The 20036-nt window shown below is 36.8% G+C and overlaps 1 protein-coding gene across 5 annotated transcripts in view; it reads right to left on the minus strand.

Moving 5' to 3' along the window:
* FCHSD2 (FCH and double SH3 domains 2) overlaps nucleotides 1-20036 on the minus strand; it is a 300658-nt gene that overhangs the window by 165151 nt on the left and 115471 nt on the right. For 4 of the 5 annotated variants that reach the window (XM_055078767.1, XM_055078769.1, XM_024131619.3 and 1 more), the window contains exon 1: nucleotides 2972-3119. In XM_055078767.1, the coding sequence (XP_054934742.1) occupies nucleotides 2972-3112 (141 nt within the window). In that variant the 5' untranslated portion in view covers nucleotides 3113-3119. Of the gene's footprint in view, nucleotides 1-2971; nucleotides 3120-5362; nucleotides 5508-17754; nucleotides 17832-20036 lie in introns of those variants that run through there. The other variant, XM_024131614.3, reaches the window with a different exon arrangement.

Raw genomic sequence — 20036 nt, forward strand, 5'->3', positions numbered from 1 at the left:
GTATATATACACAATGGAATATTCTTCAGCCTTAAAAAAGAAGGAAATCCTATGCATGCATCCATGCAACATTGATGAACCTGGAGGACATTATGCTAAGTGAAATAAGTCAGTCACAAAAGGACAAATATTGCATGATCCCACTTACATGAAATATCTAAAATAATCAAACTCATGGACTCAAAGAATAGAATTGTGGTTGTCAGGGATTGGAAAAAAAGGAAGGAGGGAGCTGTTAACCAACAGGTACAAAATTTCAGTTATACAAAATGAGCAAGTTCTAGAGATCATCTGTAGAAAAATACTGTATTGTACACTTTAAAAATCTGTTAAGAGGGTAGATCTCATGTTAAGTGTTCTTATCACACTAAAATAAAAAAGAAGAAAATAAAATACAAGATTATCCAAATATAGGCAAAAAAAAAAAAGCGTGGGGAGGAAGGGTTGGAGTACAGGAAGAAAAATAGATGATTTCTGATCCTATGTGGAGTCAATTTGTTGTAAAGTTTGGGAAGTACAACTGGAGAAGCCAATAGTTGTGGCTATGTGTTGCTTTTCTTGCTCCATTGGGAACCTATCTCAATTTTCCTTTGGCGAATCATCTTTTCCCATTTTTAGTCCATGTAGTTTGCATGAAGACTGAAACCTCTGTAACCCAAAATAAGTTGATGAGCCTTAATTCTGGTAGTTTTGTTAGAACTTTGGGGAAAGTGGAAAATGTAGGATTGCTAGCTTTGATATTTGTAAATCTGGCACTTTGGGGGGCACCACGTAGAGAGAGTTGCTAAAGAATGAAGCCACTGGGGAAAGCAGAGCTAATGGATGGGAAGAAAGACTGAATTCTAATGTTATCATTTGAGGACCTGGATCCACCCCTGCCTGGATTCCATCCATGCTGAAATGTTTAGTTATACATTCTCTTCTTGGCTTAAGCCAGTTTGAAGTAAGTTTCTGTCATTTGTAATTTCAGAGTCCGGACAGGTATGCTCAATATGTACTTAGTGTTTAACAACTGCTTAAACAAACACCATTATTATCAGCTATAATATAAGTTAATTCACAGATATGAGGACTTGTCAAAGCTCGCCAAACATTCTTAACATTCTTTGCTCAGGAATGTTAGTTAAATTCACGTCAGAGAAGAGCACAAATGGTTTTAACTCTTTCAAAATATTCTGATATTGGGACTTCCCTGGTGGTCCAGTGGTTAAGACTGCCCTTCCAATGTAGGGTGTGTGGGTTTGATCCCTGGCTGGGGAACTAAAATCCCACATGCCACATGGTGCAACCAAAAAAAAAAAAAAAAAAAAGTTTCTATACTGAGAAATGTAGAGCTTCCAATAATTCAATTACATTTGGTGAATGCACTGGCTATTTGAAACATCGTATTTCCTCCCAGTTAGGAAGGAGTAGTATCAACTCTACCTCTGTCTCCACCCTCTCTCTGCAGGCACTGATGGACACACACACAATGCTTTTTCTTCCATTAGAAAGCAATGTTCAGTCAGTGGTCTCATAGTTTATTCGCTGTTTGTTTTGAAAGAGATAATTTTGAGCAAAGATAAAACTGAGGCATTCTTATACAAATATGTTAAAACCCACTGATATTATGTGAGTGCTTGAAAGAGATACATTTAACATATTGATTTCATGCTACTAAAATCATCTTTGGCAAACAAGGAAGATTAGTTTTTTTGGTTTTTGTTTGTAAAAAATTAGTGATACTCCAAAGGACAATTAGAATCAAAACAATGGATGGCTTGCGAAATGTTATTTCCTTAAATAAACACTTTAATATTTTCTAAAGTATTAATACTTCCATAAGAAAAATTTAATTGCTTATTAGGCATCATGATAATCTCTAATTTTGTAAAACTGTGTCCTTTCCTAAAAGGACACAATTCAATCACCTACTTTCAACAGCAAGCTTTTCATAAAAATCACATTTAATAACGATTTTTTCTATGAATTTTAAAATTCTGTACAAAGAAACAGATCTATTTAAAAACTTTTATGTAACCTATATAGCTAAACTTTAGAGTAAACCATTTTTGGTAATAAGTTTGCTATATATGGTCAAGATATGGTAACAGGGAAGAGCCGATTTTGACTCCATGTTAGATCTGTTTCTTTGACTTTAACCTTTGCTTTTTGTTGCTTTTGTTATTATAATCATACATAATGGCCTGCCTCAGGGAACCCTGCTCCTCTGCCAGAAAGTTAAACTAAAGTGCCTTTGTTCAGCTCACAAGGAGACTATCTGACCTGGCCCACCTGTGAATGGCTTCAGAAAAAAAGAAATTAACCCATCCCCTCCCCAATGCTGGCCAAGACAGGCAAAACTAACAGCCTTTTTACTTTACTTCCTCACCTCTTCCCCCTTTCTGTTCTATAAAAGAAAGTGGTATCCAGACCCTGATAAGATGGTTACTTTGAGACATTAGTCTGCCATCTTCTCAGTCTGCTGGCTTTCCAAACAAAGTCGCCATTCCTTGCCTTAACACCTCGCCTCCCAATTTACTGGCCTATAGTGTGTGTAGCCAGCAGAGCGAGTTTAGACTCAGTAACAATGTGTCAACTTCCTTTAAATTATTATGCAAAATGGGTCAAGTTGAAACTAAGACCAATTTTCTCAAGACTTAGTGGGATTAACAACATTGTAACTATTTTAATATACACCAAACTAAGTAAATCTATTTACTTGAGTTAAGCTGAAAAATATTTGTAAGAAGTGTTTACTGAGCTTTCAGAATGTCCACAGATTCAAATTACACTCACCTTTGTCAGTTAATAAAATACAGTAGTTAGAAGGAACATGTTGAAATCAGAAAATCCATGTTAAAATCAGAAACATTTGGACCATATAGAAAAACTCAAAGTGTACAAAGCAATTTAACATAATCTTGCAGATTATAAATGTAGCAGTGAGATATTAAAATGTATACAAGAAAAGAACAAATAGAAACGATACCCTTTTTAGTTGCTGTTCTTTTAGGCTTTTCACTGTCCTTGCAGGCTCAGAAATGAAGTTTTTATAGTTTTCACATATATTGATCCGAGACTGGGCTACTTGCATTGTTCCCTCCAGAAAAGATTTCCAAACAGGATACATGCTCCTAAATTCAAAGAGGGACAGAAAAGTATTAGGCAGAGGAAAGGAAGAATAAGTTGCCTAACCTTTTGCTCACTGGCTAGCACTGACAAACAAAATGAATGTTTTCTTTATAGTTTAAAGTGTATTTATATTGGTTCATAGGTAGTAGTATTTTTAGCATATATAACAAGTAGAAACTTGGAATACACTCTATTCCTCTATAGCTTGACAATGGGCTATTTTGATTCATTAGCTATTCTTGATACTGGAGTAAAGTGATACAAGGATTACAATTCTAGACAAAGCTAACACTATAAAAATTAGTGAATAATTCAGATTTTCCAGGCCTTTCACTGTTTCAGGAGTGTCATTATGAATATCAAGTTTCATTATTTCATTATGCTATTTTCCTGATTTTACAGATGAGTTAACTGAGGCTCAGATAGATTTAGAGCAGCGGTCCCCAACCTTTTTGGCACCAGGGACTGGTTTCATGGAAGACAATTTTTCCACAGACGGGGGGGGCGGGAGGTGTGGGTTTGATCCCTGGCTGGGGAACTAAAATCCCACAGGCCACATGGTGCAACCAAAAAAAAAAAAAAAAAAAGTTTCTATACTGAGAAATGTAGAGCTTCCAATAATTCAATTACATTTGGTGAATGCACTGGCTATTTGAAACATCGTATTTCCTCCCAGTTAGGAAGGAGTAGTATCAACTCTACCTCTGTCTCCACCCTCTCTCTGCAGGCACTGATGGACACACACACAATGCTTTTTCTTCCATTAGAAAGCAATGTTCAGTCAGTGGTCTCATAGTTTATTCGCTGTTTGTTTTGAAAGAGATAATTTTGAGCAAAGATAAAACTGAGGCATTCTTATACAAATATGTTAAAACCCACTGATATTATGTGAGTGCTTGAAAGAGATACATTTAACATATTGATTTCATGCTACTAAAATCATCTTTGGCAAACAAGGAAGATTAGTTTTTTTGGTTTTTGTTTGTAAAAAATTAGTGATACTCCAAAGGACAATTAGAATCAAAACAATGGATGGCTTGCGAAATGTTATTTCCTTAAATAAACACTTTAATATTTTCTAAAGTATTAATACTTCCATAAGAAAAATTTAATTGCTTATTAGGCATCATGATAATCTCTAATTTTGTAAAACTGTGTCCTTTCCTAAAAGGACACAATTCAATCACCTACTTTCAACAGCAAGCTTTTCATAAAAATCACATTTAATAACGATTTTTTCTATGAATTTTAAAATTCTGTACAAAGAAACAGATCTATTTAAAAACTTTTATGTAACCTATATAGCTAAACTTTAGAGTAAACCATTTTTGGTAATAAGTTTGCTATATATGGTCAAGATATGGTAACAGGGAAGAGCCGATTTTGACTCCATGTTAGATCTGTTTCTTTGACTTTAACCTTTGCTTTTTGTTGCTTTTGTTATTATAATCATACATAATGGCCTGCCTCAGGGAACCCTGCTCCTCTGCCAGAAAGTTAAACTAAAGTGCCTTTGTTCAGCTCACAAGGAGACTATCTGACCTGGCCCACCTGTGAATGGCTTCAGAAAAAAAGAAATTAACCCATCCCCTCCCCAATGCTGGCCAAGACAGGCAAAACTAACAGCCTTTTTACTTTACTTCCTCACCTCTTCCCCCTTTCTGTTCTATAAAAGAAAGTGGTATCCAGACCCTGATAAGATGGTTACTTTGAGACATTAGTCTGCCATCTTCTCAGTCTGCTGGCTTTCCAAACAAAGTCGCCATTCCTTGCCTTAACACCTCGCCTCCCAATTTACTGGCCTATAGTGTGTGTAGCCAGCAGAGCGAGTTTAGACTCAGTAACAATGTGTCAACTTCCTTTAAATTATTATGCAAAATGGGTCAAGTTGAAACTAAGACCAATTTTCTCAAGACTTAGTGGGATTAACAACATTGTAACTATTTTAATATACACCAAACTAAGTAAATCTATTTACTTGAGTTAAGCTGAAAAATATTTGTAAGAAGTGTTTACTGAGCTTTCAGAATGTCCACAGATTCAAATTACACTCACCTTTGTCAGTTAATAAAATACAGTAGTTAGAAGGAACATGTTGAAATCAGAAAATCCATGTTAAAATCAGAAACATTTGGACCATATAGAAAAACTCAAAGTGTACAAAGCAATTTAACATAATCTTGCAGATTATAAATGTAGCAGTGAGATATTAAAATGTATACAAGAAAAGAACAAATAGAAACGATACCCTTTTTAGTTGCTGTTCTTTTAGGCTTTTCACTGTCCTTGCAGGCTCAGAAATGAAGTTTTTATAGTTTTCACATATATTGATCCGAGACTGGGCTACTTGCATTGTTCCCTCCAGAAAAGATTTCCAAACAGGATACATGCTCCTAAATTCAAAGAGGGACAGAAAAGTATTAGGCAGAGGAAAGGAAGAATAAGTTGCCTAACCTTTTGCTCACTGGCTAGCACTGACAAACAAAATGAATGTTTTCTTTATAGTTTAAAGTGTATTTATATTGGTTCATAGGTAGTAGTATTTTTAGCATATATAACAAGTAGAAACTTGGAATACACTCTATTCCTCTATAGCTTGACAATGGGCTATTTTGATTCATTAGCTATTCTTGATACTGGAGTAAAGTGATACAAGGATTACAATTCTAGACAAAGCTAACACTATAAAAATTAGTGAATAATTCAGATTTTCCAGGCCTTTCACTGTTTCAGGAGTGTCATTATGAATATCAAGTTTCATTATTTCATTATGCTATTTTCCTGATTTTACAGATGAGTTAACTGAGGCTCAGATAGATTTAGAGCAGCGGTCCCCAACCTTTTTGGCACCAGGGACTGGTTTCATGGAAGACAATTTTTCCACAGACGGGGGGGGCGGGAGGGCGGAATATGGTTTAGACGGTAATGCGAGCAATGGTTCAGGTGGTAATGTGAGCGATGGAGAGCAGCAGATGAAGCTCTGCTAGCTCACCCGCCCGCCGCTCACCTCCTGCTGTGCGGCCTGGTGATTGGGGGGGGACGGACCGCTGATTTAGAGGATCACTCTAGATCACAATAGTGTGGCAGTACTGAGATACAGATGAATACCTCTAAAGTACATTTTCTTTCAACTATATTATATTGCTCTCTTACATAAACTGATGTGGCTGAAAAAAATTCATGAACAACTGCTTATGTTCTTGAGAAGTCTATTTGTTAGAGAAAAGAAGTCTATGGTATCATTGCTCTACATCTGTTTCTCTGTTGTAATAATGCTTAGCCAGCATCACGTTGCGGCCTGGAGTCATTCCAAGCAAGTCCCATCACCTTTGCTTGATAAATGTGCTCTTAGAAATCTTTTGGTAAAGTCAAAGAGTTATTCATCCTTTGCTTTCTGTAGCCAACTTCCTTTTCAAACCTTCTCTTCTGCTTTGCTAAATGCCTTAGTCAGTCCCAATATGCTCCTAAACTAGTTATAAACATATTTTATAACTTTACCATAACAATGAATGGTACCTTGTTAAAAAGAGATACTTGCACTGTTAGATTATAATATCCATCTCCTAAGATTTCCCTTCTTGTGTCACGTGGATTTCCTACTATAGCAATGTATGGGACCATGGTGCTACATAAAATGCTAGCTGTGGGTCAATGGATGACAGTGTGAAAACAAGAAAAAGAAAATTTGCCTGGGTCTTCATCCTACTTGGAACTAAAAAAAAACTTGAAACTGTACTTCTCAACTAAGGGAATAAATAGTTTGCGTAATGGATTAGTAGTTTGTAATACACCAAATACATCAGTTTCGATGGAAATATTCACTTATTTAAGCAGAGGTATATTACTTTCCCTTTGGAAAAAAGACTCAGTGTGTTGTGCCAGCAAAAACTGTCAGCATAAAAGCAATGATGGGATTAAAAAGAGCAAAATGGGGCTTCCCTGGTGGCGCAGTGGTTGCACGTCCGCCTGCCGATGCAGGGGAACTGGGTTCGCACCCCGGTCTGGGAGGATCCCACATGCCGCGGAGCGGCTGGGCCCGTGAGCCATGGCCACTAAGCCTGTGTGTCCGGAGCCTGTGCTCCGCAACGGGAGAGGCCACAACAGTGAGAGGCCCGCATACCACACACACACACACACACACACACACACACACACACACACACACACACACAAAAGAGCAAAATGAATACGAGATAATAAATGTTAACTAAACCTATTGTGGTAATCATTTCATCAATATATGTAAATCAAACCATCATGTTGTACACCTCAAACTTATACAGTGATGTATGTCAATTATTTTTCAATAAAACTGGAAAAAAAACCCAGCAAAATTAATGTCCTCCATGACCTTACTGCATGACTACCAATGGAATCTAGAATGTAAACTCACCACAGAACCTCCTAAGCAGTCCAGATAATTGATTTTCTCAGAGAATGCACTGAGAGAAAAATTCAGTACTATGTTTTGCAATTATTAATTTATACTTAAAATACATTTTTAAATCATAATGAAAATGAGCAAGGACAATTATGAATTGTCATCCAAAGGAAGGAAGGAATAAAGGAAAGAAGGAAGGACAGAGGAGGGGAATAAGGAGGAAACTATACTCGCCCCTTAGGTAGCACCCTTTTCCTTTTACCTCTTCATCTGGTTGACTGCTGCTCATCCTTCAAACCTCAACTTAAATGTAACTTCCTCAGGGAAGTCTCAGGATCACCACCAAGCCAATGCACAGACTCAATCAAGTCCCTCCCTGTTATTTGTTCACATGGTTCTAGCACTATTCCTTCAATTATAAATATTTTTATGTTAATTGTTAATGTCTGTCCCTCTCACTATAGTAAAAATTTCATGAAGGGTATATGTCTTTCTCACAATTGTATTGCTATTTCTAGGGCCTAGCACATGGCCTAACCATTAGAAAGGTTATAATCAGTATGTGTTGAATGAAAAAAAATGAATGAATGGATGAATGTATAAATTATGAGGGCTGTACAATAAAAAGAAAAATCTTTTCATTACAGAGTTTAAAAAGAGATCTTTAAAGACTAGCAGACAAATAAATAGCAGACAGGGCTTCCCTGGTGGCGCAGTGGTTGAGAGTCCGCCTGCCGACGCAGGGGACACGGGTTCGTGCCCCGGTCTGGGAAGATCCCACATGCCGTGGGGCGGCTAGGCCCGTGAGCCATGGCAGCTGAGCCTGCGCATACGGAGCCTGTGCTACACAACAGGAGAGGCCACAACAGTGAGAGGCCCGCGTACCACAAAAAAATAAATAAATAAATAAATAAATAAATAGCAGGCAAACATATTCACAACAATGACACACCATGAAACTCACGAAATTCAGTTACCAGTCAGTCAGGAGACCTGGGTTCAAGTTCTAGTTTAACCAATATAATGGTATGTAGCACAACTCACTATACTTTCATTTCCTCAACTGGCAAATGGAAAAATAACAAAAATACCAGCACCATGCACCTCACAGGGCTATTTTAACAATTAAATGAAAATGATGTGAAAATTCTTGCCACACAGATTCTTTTAAATGAATAAATAGTAATAGTCACAGAATTGTAGAAGAAACAGAAGTACTTCTTGTTAACACAATAGTGGTAGTTCCAATGGCAGTGGTGTTTTTCATTCCAATTGGGAAAAAATAATAATGGGTTATAGAGTGATTTTCTAAAAATTTTATTTCACTAGGCTTCATATATATAATTTTGAAACATAAGGAAATGTATCAAGCATTTATGGTATTTTGTTATTCTGCTCAGGTCAGGAAATGAGGCTCAAAATTATATAAGAAAAGAAGAAAATTCTTTTAAGAATCTATCTCATGCTAGGCACTACGTCATGTATTTTACATCTGTCATATCATTTAATCCTCATGACAACTTTGTAAAGTAGGCATAATCCACATTTTGCAGAGGAGAAAAAGTAAGGCTTGGAGAGGTTGTGAAATTTTTCTACAGCTATTCACCAGGAAAGAGTACTCTCATGGTCATAACCTAAACTTTGCCATTATCAATAACTACCCCAATCTCTGACCAGCACCTCTTGTTTCCCACTCACTCCCTTTAGGATTCTCACTTCAACAATTACTCAACCCTATCAGAGCCCACAATCCATTTCATCCTACCTCCTTTCCACTGTCTGTCACTCCCTCTCATAATCTCCCTTTACAGCTCCTTAACCAGCCTAGATTTCATGGTCCACCATTATGATCACCCTCTAACGTACACCCTAGCTGCGCACGGGCTTTCTCTAGTTGTGGCGAGCGGGGGCTACTCTTTGTTGCGATGTGCGGGCTTCTCCTTGCCGTGGCTTCTCTTGTTGCAGAGCTTGGACTCTAGGCATGCGGGCTTCAGTAGTTGTGGCACATGGGCTCAGTAGTTGTGGCATGTGGGCTCTAGAGCACAGGCTCAGTAGTTGTGGCACACAGGCTTAGTTGTTCCATGGCATGTGGGATCTTCCCAGACCAGGGATCAAACCTGCGTCCCCTGCCTTTGCAGGCAGATTCCCATCCACTGTGCCACCAGGGAAGTCCTCTTTCGGTCATTATAATCTACAAATTCCAAACTTGGTTAAATCCAAAAAATTCTGTTTACACCATACAATGTCTGTGCAACAGAACGTTGCTGGAGTAAACAATAATCATGCTGCCTAGTCTCACTTTCAACTGATGTCAAATAATCCCTTAGTGCCCCCCAGCAATCCTACTATATTCCGCTAATCCACTTATTTGCTCACTCTTCTAGATAATTATTTCCCACCTTTTCCTCTCATCTCAAACCTCTAATATGACCACATTTTCAGCTGATAATGAAGTATGAAGACAATGTCCACATGCTCCCTCCACATCAACCTATCTCCCTGCTTTTGCATGCATACACTGTGTCATCCCTCTTTTTACTCCAATGAATTACCTGTGCTCTGAAGGCCAACCCTTCACATCTGTATATAACAACTCTAACTCAACAGCAATCCAGTAATTGTGCTTTCTCCTATCAACTTTTCCCTCTCTACTGGATCATACTCATATAATGTCTCTCATCTTAAAAAAAAAAAAAAGCCCTCCATCAACCCTCCATTTCTCTCCAGCTACCACCCCAATGTCTGCTCCCTTTAACAGCAAAACTCCTCAAAAGAAATGTCAGAAATTACTGTTTCCACTTCTTCTCCTGGTCACTCTTGATTCAATTCAAATAAGGTTTTAACATCCACCATTCTGAAATTACTTGTCAAGGTCATCAAAGATCTCCCTGTGGCTAATCCCAATAGTCAATTCAAGCTTTGGGTCTATTATTCAGTCTATCAGCAGTACTGACCTAGTTTATCCTTCTTGAAATGCTATCTTCACTTGGCTTCTAGGATAGCTCTCTCTCTTGGTCTAGCCTTATCTCACTAGCCACAATTTAGGCTCCTTTGCTAGTTCCTCTTCATCTCATTGCCCCGTAAATGCTAGAGTGTCCCCACAGTCAGCTTAGCTTCTTCTCTTCACACTCACTCTTCAGATAAGCTCATGCAGTCTCATGGCTTTAAATACTGTCACTATGCTGACTATTCCTGAATTTTTAATTCAGACATCTTCCCTAACCCCTCAGTTGCCTATTTAACATATCCAACTTGGATATTTAGTAGGTATCTTAAAACTAACATGTCCAAAAACAAATTCTTGATTTCCCTAAAATCTGTTCTGTTAATCTATTCCATCTCATTGACAGCTACTCAAACCTCTAGTTGTTCAAGCCCAAACCCCTAGAATCATCGATTCCTCCTTTTTTTCTCATATTCCACATCTGATTCACCAAGAAATACTGTTCACTAGACTTTAAAAATATAATGGAATCTGATTACTGTCTATCTCTTCCACTGCTACTACCCTGGTTTCAGTCACCACTATCTCATGCCTGGATTACTATAAGAGTCTAAATGACCTCTCTCTGATTTTGCTCTTATCTCCCTAAAGTCTAGGCTCTACACAGTATATCCACTGCAGTGCCAACCACTTCTTGGTACTCTGTTTTCTTTTTTACTATGCTTACTGTCCTTGTCACCAAGTGACAATGTTTAATTACTCATATGCTTATTGTCTTGTCTTCTTTCACCAGAATGAAGACTCCATGCAGCAGAAGCTTTGTTTTATTCACTCTTGTATCCTCAGCACCTAGAACAGGGTCTGGCACAGCAGGCACTCATTCAATATATATTTACAGCAGGAAGGAGAGGAGGGAATGATGGAGACTAGATTCAAACCCAGATCTGTCTGGCTCCCAAACCTCTGCTCTTCTGCTGACATAAGATTGTTCTTGGTCCAGCATTACTATTAAAGAATTTTTAAAAAGAGTCTCTTCACTCTAAAAAAGGTGTATACTAAGTTCTTTGTGTATGTCTTACGCAATTTGTGCCTCATATCTCCTGTACCGTTATTATTTTTTGTTAAAATGACTCACCTTTTAAACTAAAATATATGTATCTTACTACTTCATATTCCACTCTAATTGAAAAATAAAACTTGCCTTAATAATTAAGTTTTAATTAGTAAAATTCAAAAATATTGATCCATATACCACCTAAAATCACGCTGTGAACTATTTCTCATATGACTGTTACACTAGAAAACAGAGAAAACCTTATCAGGGAAAATTTTTATTAAGAAATAAACCAACAAATTTATTTTGACTGTAGTGGTGGTCACACGAATCTACATATGTGATAAAACACCACAGAACTTAATATGCATACACCTACATACACACAAATAAGTACATGTAAAACTGGTGAATTCTAAATTAGATTGGTGGATTGTATCAATATCAATTTCCTGGTTGTGATGCTATATTATAGTTACGCAAGATATTACTACTGGGGGAACTGGGTGAAGAGTATAAGAACGCTCTTTGTATTATTTCTTAAAACTGCACATGAATCTATAATTTTTTTTTTAAGTAAAAACAAGAGTTTAACAAAAATCACAGATCTACCCTTGGCCTGGAATACAGCACCACACACCAAGAAGACTCTAGAAAACGTGACAAGTTAAATTCATAATCTAAGATTAACTTTCATAGTGATTGATAACAGGAGAAAAGTATGGCGTTTAATAAATAAGTGTTCATGTATTGCTGTTTTTGGTAGTAGGAAGGGAGACTATCCTCAGCCTAGGTAACAGAAGTAAAGGCAGGGAGAATGACTGATACTCAGTCCAGTTGAGGTGTGATAAGAACTGCAGTACAACTGCAGCTTAAGGTGCCCAAGGGTTGGGGAACCAAGCATGAAAGGAGAAATGGCCAGAAAGGAGGAAAGAAAGGTAATTTGGGGTCAGGATTCTTCCTGGCTTTTGATATCATAAAAAAATTTTTTTTTAATTTCATACTATTAGCAAGGAGAAACAACAGAAGATTTTCAAGTAGGGGGTGAGAGTAGGCCTATTTTACAAAGACATACAGATGTACAGGTTGGTGGTACTGTGGCAATGAAATTGTGAAGGGGAGAGATTACAGACAGAGAAGCAGCTACTTAACATTCCTAAAAGAAGATGAGGTCTGAAAAGAAGTCACAGTTGGAGGCAGCTGACTTGTTGGTTCCCAAGCTGAAGAGTTAATAAAAACACAGATCATTACTAGTTTATAGGCAATACTTAAAGATAGAAATATAGATAAGATTACTTAAAACAGTCACAAGAGAGCTGAGGGAACTCCAAGAAATATTTACATAGAAAGGACTTGCTATGGTCTGAATGTTTGTGGTCCCCTGAAATTCATATGTGGAAATACTAATCCCCAAAGGTGATGATGGTATTAGGAGGTGAGGCTTTGCAGAGGTGAAGGCAGAATAGTGCCCTTATAAAAGAGACCCCACAGAGCTCCCAAACCCCTTCTACCAAGTAAGGGCACAGCTAAAAGTTAAAAAGTCTGCAACTCAGAAGAGGGACTTCACCAGAACCTGACCATGCCGGCATCTTTGTCTTGGACTTCAGTCTCAAGAACTGTGAGAAATAAATTTCTCACACTTATAAACCACCCAGTCTGTGGTATTTTGTTATAGCAGCCTGAAAAGACTAAGACAGGACTGAAAAACCTGTCCTCAAAGATTTAAAAAACAAAAAAAAGGTCTTAGAGAAAGTATTATTACAGAAGTCTAGTTTCCAGGCAAATGGGGGTGGGCTTAATGCCATTAAATGGTGCATGTATCATCAGACTGGAAAAAATTTTCAAAGATTGACCATGTGCCCTGTTGGTAAAAAATAAAAAGAAATGGGTAATTTCAAATCAAATTTGAAGACATGTAAAATATACTAAGACAGAGTTTTTGAAGGTTAATTTATAGTTTCACATTTTAAATGTATAAACCCTTTGACCCAGCATGTTCCCCTCTAAGAATTAACCCTATAGATATACTTTCACAATGCACAAAGATATAAATAACTATGTGCATACATGAGTTATCCACTGCAGCACTATTTGCAATAGTAATAAACTAACTACCAACAGAGAAATGGATAACAAAACTATGATTTACCCACACTATGGCACTAACATAGCTATTAAAAAGAAGAGGGGACCTGAACAAACCGACTTGAAGGGACATCTAAAATAGACTCCTTAGAAAAGGGAACCCTCATACACTGTTGGTGGGAATGTAAACTGGGCAGTCACTATGGAAAACAGTATGGAGGTTCCTTAAAAAAACTAAAAATAGAGTTACTGTATGATCCAGCAATCCCACTCCTGGGTATATATCTGGAAAAGATGAAAACTCTAATTCAAAAAGATACATGCACTCCAATGTTTGCAGTGGTACTATTTATAATAGCCAAGACATGGAAGCAACCTAAGTGTCTATCAACAGAGAAGTGGATAAAGAAGATGTGATTGATACACACACACACACACACACACACACACACACACACACACTGGAATGTTACTCAGCCATTAAAAAGGATGAAATATTGCCATTTGCAGCAAAATGGATGGACCTAGAGATTATCATACAGAGTGAAGTAAGCCAGACAAAGACAAATGCTACATGATATCACTTATATGTGGAATCCAAAAAATAATACAAATGAACTTATTTACAAAACAGAAACAGACTCACAGACAGAGAAAACAGACTTCTGGTTACTGAAGGGGAAAGAGGAGGGGGAGGGATAAATTAAGAGTATGGGATTAACAGATACATACCACTATATATAAAATAGATAAACAATAAGGATTTACTGTATAGCACAGGGAACTACATTCAATATCTAGTAATAACCTATAATGGAAAAGAATCAGAAAAAAATATATGTATGTGTAACTGAAGAATCACTTTGCTGTACACCTGAAACTAACATAACATTGTAAATCAACCATATTTAAATAAAAATAAATAAATAAATAATAAAGTGAAATAGACTCCTTAGGTGTGTGTATGGAAGGTGTATGTGTGGAGGGAATTACAAAAGCATATGTATATAATAATTCTAGTTCTGTTAAAAACAGCACAACTGTTTATGTTCATGTATGCACTACACAGGAAAAATATGGAAGAAAAGACCACATACTTCTAACAGCAATTACTCTAGTAGAAATGTGAATGGAAGATGCTTGGCAAAGAGGATGAGGTACACTTTATACTCTGTTACACATTCAACAAGCATGCATTATTTGGGTAAGAATTTTTAAATTAACAATACAAATATAAACACAAAAAAAGTTAAAGGGAAATTTTAATTGACTAGAGCTGAAATAAACTCCTAATAAACAAACAAACAAACAAAAAATGGCAACTGCCATTCTCACCCTCAATCCTGATCTACTGTCTTTTTTCACTATGGCACCACCATCCTCTCAGTTGCCTAAGTTAAAAAACCTGGGAGTCATTCTACAACCCTTCCTCTCCCTCCCTCTACTTCGTCCTTCAGTCAGTAAATATTTATCAAATGCTTTCTATGTTCCAAGAGCTATTTTAGATACTGAGAAAACTACTTTATAGTTTGACAGTTACAGAAAACTGTTAGTAGTCTGTCTCAGAACAAATCTGACAAACAAAAAAACAAAACTGCCAAATCAATAGCAAGTCCTCTAGCTTCCGTTTTCTAAATATCTCTGAAATCTGCCCCACAACCTAATTTCTACTATAATTTTCATGGTTCGAATAAGAAATGATGAGGGATTAAATTCCTGCAATTCTATTCTTTCTGAATTCTTCCTCATATCCCTTTAGTCCACCTTCATATGCCTTTAGACCACCTTCATACAGTTACTAAAGTATGTTGAACTTGTCATTCCTCTTATGGAAATTCTTTGATGCTTCTGTTATCTTCTGAATAAAAAAAGAAACTCTGTGATATGCAAAGTCCTTCATGATGCCTATCTAGGTATCCTCCAGGTCCACCACTCCTCTTACCCTCCAACCCATACACACTTCATTGCTACCTAACATTCATATTTTCTCCTGCCTCCCTGCATTTAAGGTGTTACTTCTGCTTAGAATTCCTTCTGCCCATCGCTGACAAACTCCTGCACATCCTTTAAGACTCAGCTCTAGAAGCCTAGGTTTTCCTCTACAGTCCCAACGCACCTCTACTACTAGCCAATATCGTAACTGTTTATAGTGGCTATCTCCTTTAAGCTCCTTATCAACAGGCACCATACCTTCTACTCTCTTTAATCCTGAAGTCTACTTTAACAACTAGCATGTAAGTAGATATTTCACATCTATCTCATAAATAAAGAATGAATGAGGGACTCCCCTAATGGCGCAGTAGTTAAGAATCCGCCTGCCAATGCAGGGGACAGGGGTTCGACCCTAGGAAGATCCCACATGCAGCGGAGCAACTAAGCCCGTGTGCCACAACTACTGAGCCTGCGCTCTAGAGCCCATGAGCCACAACTACTGAGCCCGCATGCCACAGCTACTGAAGCCCATGCGCCTAGAGCCCATGCTCCACAACGAGAAGCCACCGCAGTGAGAAGACCGCACACCACAACGAAGAGTAGCCCCCACTCACCGCAACTAGAGAAAGCCTGTGTGCAGCAACAAAGACCCAATGCAGCCAAAAATAAATAAATTAATTCATTAATTAATAAAAATGAATGAATGAATGAATGAATGAATGAGTGTTTAAATAGCTGTGTGACCTTGAGTAAAGCATACAACCCGAGACTTAGTTTCCTTGTATATAAAAAGGGGATAATCATATGTACCTCACAGGTTTGATTATCACGTTTTGATAATCATGGGAAATAAAGTTCCTAGCATAGTATCTGATATACAGTAAATATTTAGTAAAAGTTGGCTTAACATACTTTTAAAAATTAGGTTGCATAAGCTAGCCTGGGAGCAGAACCTTATCCTTATTTCTTTGGTAACCTGCATCCTGAATTTCAAACAAACTTGGAATAGAACCTATCTGTAAGTTGGAGTCCTTCTTTACTCTCTAGCAACCAATCTCTTCCTTGGTCAGGCTTTCCTCATGCCAGCAATACTGAACATATCATTCTCACTTTCACCTCAAGGCTTTGCTCTGCTTGTTTCTTTCGCCTAGGGTTTCATCTCCTCTCTTTTCTCCCCGCAGCTGAACTTTGTAGATACTGAAAAGTCCACAAGAAAATTCCTATATTTATTTCCTGTTTTGCTTTATTATTCCATATTGCAACTACAGATGTATTATTTATAGCTATCATGCCACCTTCCAAGTTATCAGTCAGTCTTGCAACTGTGAAGAACTATTAAGGTTTCTTGTGTATCCTGCAGTTTTCCATCTCCATTAAGAAATTACCTGATGATCCAGCAACTTGATTTCATATTCAGATTCCAAACCACACACTTCAATACTGAGTTCTTAATTACCCTGGATTCTCTGCTATTGTTTCATGAGTAATAATTAGTCTTAACTTCAACCAGACTGCAAGCTCTGAAATCCTATCTTTGACTTCTGGTTTCCTCAACACTAAGGACAGTCTTGAGCACAAAAGCTAACAAATACTTCCAAATTAACTGCAAAAAAGACACCAAACTCTAAACAAAATTATAAATATTTTAAAGATATCTGTATGAAGACACAATTTATATTCCATTGTTGTCTACCTTCTTTAAAATTTGTATGTGGGATATTGACTAATCAATTTCTAGATAACTTGTGGGTATGTCTGTATACCATATATATGTGTATATATACATATGTATATATAAATATATATAACTTAGAAACTTTTCCCCTAGGCTCACAGAATCCTACCTTTCCAAATGTAGGATTTGTTTCAGAAGTAAAGAATCAATGATCATGACAGAAATTACAATCTTGTTTCATTATTGTTGTGATAATGTGTTTCATCTATAGGTCACTGAGGAAACAATTTGTGTTCCATTGTCATCTATCTGCTTTAAATTCCTTATGTGGGTATCAATTAAACAAAATGGAACCTTGGCTTAAGACATATGAAAATGATCTATTTCATATACATTATATATGTTGTAGAACATTAAAATTGTTTGATAATTTTGACATTATATCTAAAAACACAGCAGAGGAAAGAAGCAATTTTTTTAAAAACTGGAATCTATGTTGTATATATGTGACGTGGCTCTGTGTGAAACCAGTTTTAAAGAAAATGGGCAAGAGCTACTTATTAAGTTACCTGTAATCATTCCGATCATCAGCTTTTATTCCAGGCCAATCTCTCTTCAGATATTGACTAGCCAACTTCTGGATACCCTGTTAAAAAAATACATATATAATATAATAAAATATAATATAAATTATAAAATAAGTATTGTGCTATAAAGGAAGCTCTTTTCCTTAAAATACATTACTTAGCAAATCCCATCTTTCCATATATAAATTTAATTCAGAAGTAAAGAACCAATGATAAATAGTAGAACACCATAACTTGTTTCATTATTTTCAAAGTCTTCTCTTGTCCTCATTTTTAGGAAAAAGGTGAGTATAAAGATGAGAAAATTGAAACTTAATTGAAATGCTTTCCACTTCACCAAACTATGTGACCAGCCATAAAAACAAACTACCCCGGTATATCACAGGGAACACAGCTGTCCACCTCCACAGAGCTCTGATTACTCAGCTTGACGTCTCAATTTTCCATCATTCCTCTGCTGCAGCATATACTGCATTTCTGAATCCCAGCAGTCAAACTCATATACCAGGAAAGACTACAACACATTCAATTTGGAGCAGACAGATAAACACTGGCTTGTAAAATTAAAGGACAAACCTTGTTGCTATTCCATACTAGTAATTTTCAAGACAGAATTTAAGAGTTTTTTTCTTTTTAAATAATACCATGGCACAAATCACTTAAAATGAAAAAATTAGTTTCACAAAGAAATACTTATTGTTATCCATACAAACATGAACCTGGACAAAACAGAGTATCCATAATAGGTACAGGATTTTATTGGCAAGGTTAAACTACTCACTCTGAATATAGAGCATACTACTTTTAGAAGGAAACATATGTGGTTCCCTAACACTGTAACAGGGTCCAATGTGATGGATCAGAAATCATTAACTTTGGGATATTCATCTCTATACATGCAACTTTAAAAAGAACAAATAAAATGCTGAGATGAAGAACAATCACATTAATTGACTGCCTACTTTAAGCAGAAGCTGCCCAAGTAAAATCAGTGGTGCATTCTATACATGGTACCATTCTACTAAGGTCTGCTGCCAAATCAGTTTGGCTTAATTAAATCCACTGTTGAATGTTTCTGTTTACCATTATTTCAATGAGCCCAAAGGGTAGCAGGTACTACAGAGAAGCTCCTTAGAATCTCGAGTTCCTTTTGAATTTGGCAATAGTTTGGTTTCACTATTTTCAGGTCCTATGTATTCTGAAAACTCACATATAACTGCATATCCACAATACTTCCACTTACATAACTTGCACTTTGGGGAATACAATTACTAAGTCTTCCCTGAATACGTACAGAATTTTTTTTCACTTCTGTACCTTGTTCACACCGTTCTTTATTTGTATGAAATCTCTTCCCACCACTCCCATTCCTAACAGCTGAGTTCTTGCTGCCCCTCCTTTAAACTGATTTTTAAATTTCCGAACACAAAATATTCAAAAGTATATAAAGAAAAATGTGGAAAGTTTAAATGCCTAAGTGTTTGGTTTCATTTCATTAAAAGAGAATAGTTTATCATTCTTTCTGCATTTATTAGCTTGAATTCTTTTTTAAAGAACTATCCCTCCTGGACTGTTTGGGTATGCTGAGGTACAGTGCTTAGCGGAAAGGCAAGATAAATACTTGACTGTCCAGTTTTGGTCCAAAAGTGAACAATGAATTTTTAAAGTAACATTATGAACTCACATATTTTGAATAATGGATGTGTTTCAATCTATTGCAGTCACAATTCTCTTGATGCTCCAAATGCTACATCTGTGGTCAGTGGGAGTTCCTCCAAGTTGGCTCCCATATCATGACCCCAATAGACTTTAATAATTTCTTTGTTTTCTTTTACAGTTCCTATTCCAGATCTGCAGTAAGCTAGTTTTCCAAGGAATTCTGATTACTTTCAGAGAGAAACCATATTTAGAGACCACAATCTAGGTACTTCCTTATCCTTTTGGTCTTACTTTGTATCTTTCTCTAAGAGGGCTTTCCTAATCACTGTATACAAAGTAGCTCACCCTTCACCCAGTTGCTCTCTCTCACATCAGCCTACTGTATTCATAATCCTTATACATTGTTACTGTCTGGTTTAAATATGCTTTGCCTATTTGCTGACTATAAGCTCCATCAGGTACAGATCTTGCCTTTTTTCCTTCTTTCTTTTTTTTTTAATCACTATGTCTCCAGGCTATAGCAAAGAGCCTAGTATTTAGTTGATCCCAATAATGTTCCCTGATTGCACGAATAAATGCCACCTACGTTATTCCATTTCTAATGT

Source organism: Physeter macrocephalus, chromosome 16, assembly GCF_002837175.3.
Source record: "Physeter macrocephalus isolate SW-GA chromosome 16, ASM283717v5, whole genome shotgun sequence".
In the NCBI taxonomy this organism is placed as follows: domain Eukaryota; kingdom Metazoa; phylum Chordata; class Mammalia; order Artiodactyla; family Physeteridae; genus Physeter; species Physeter macrocephalus.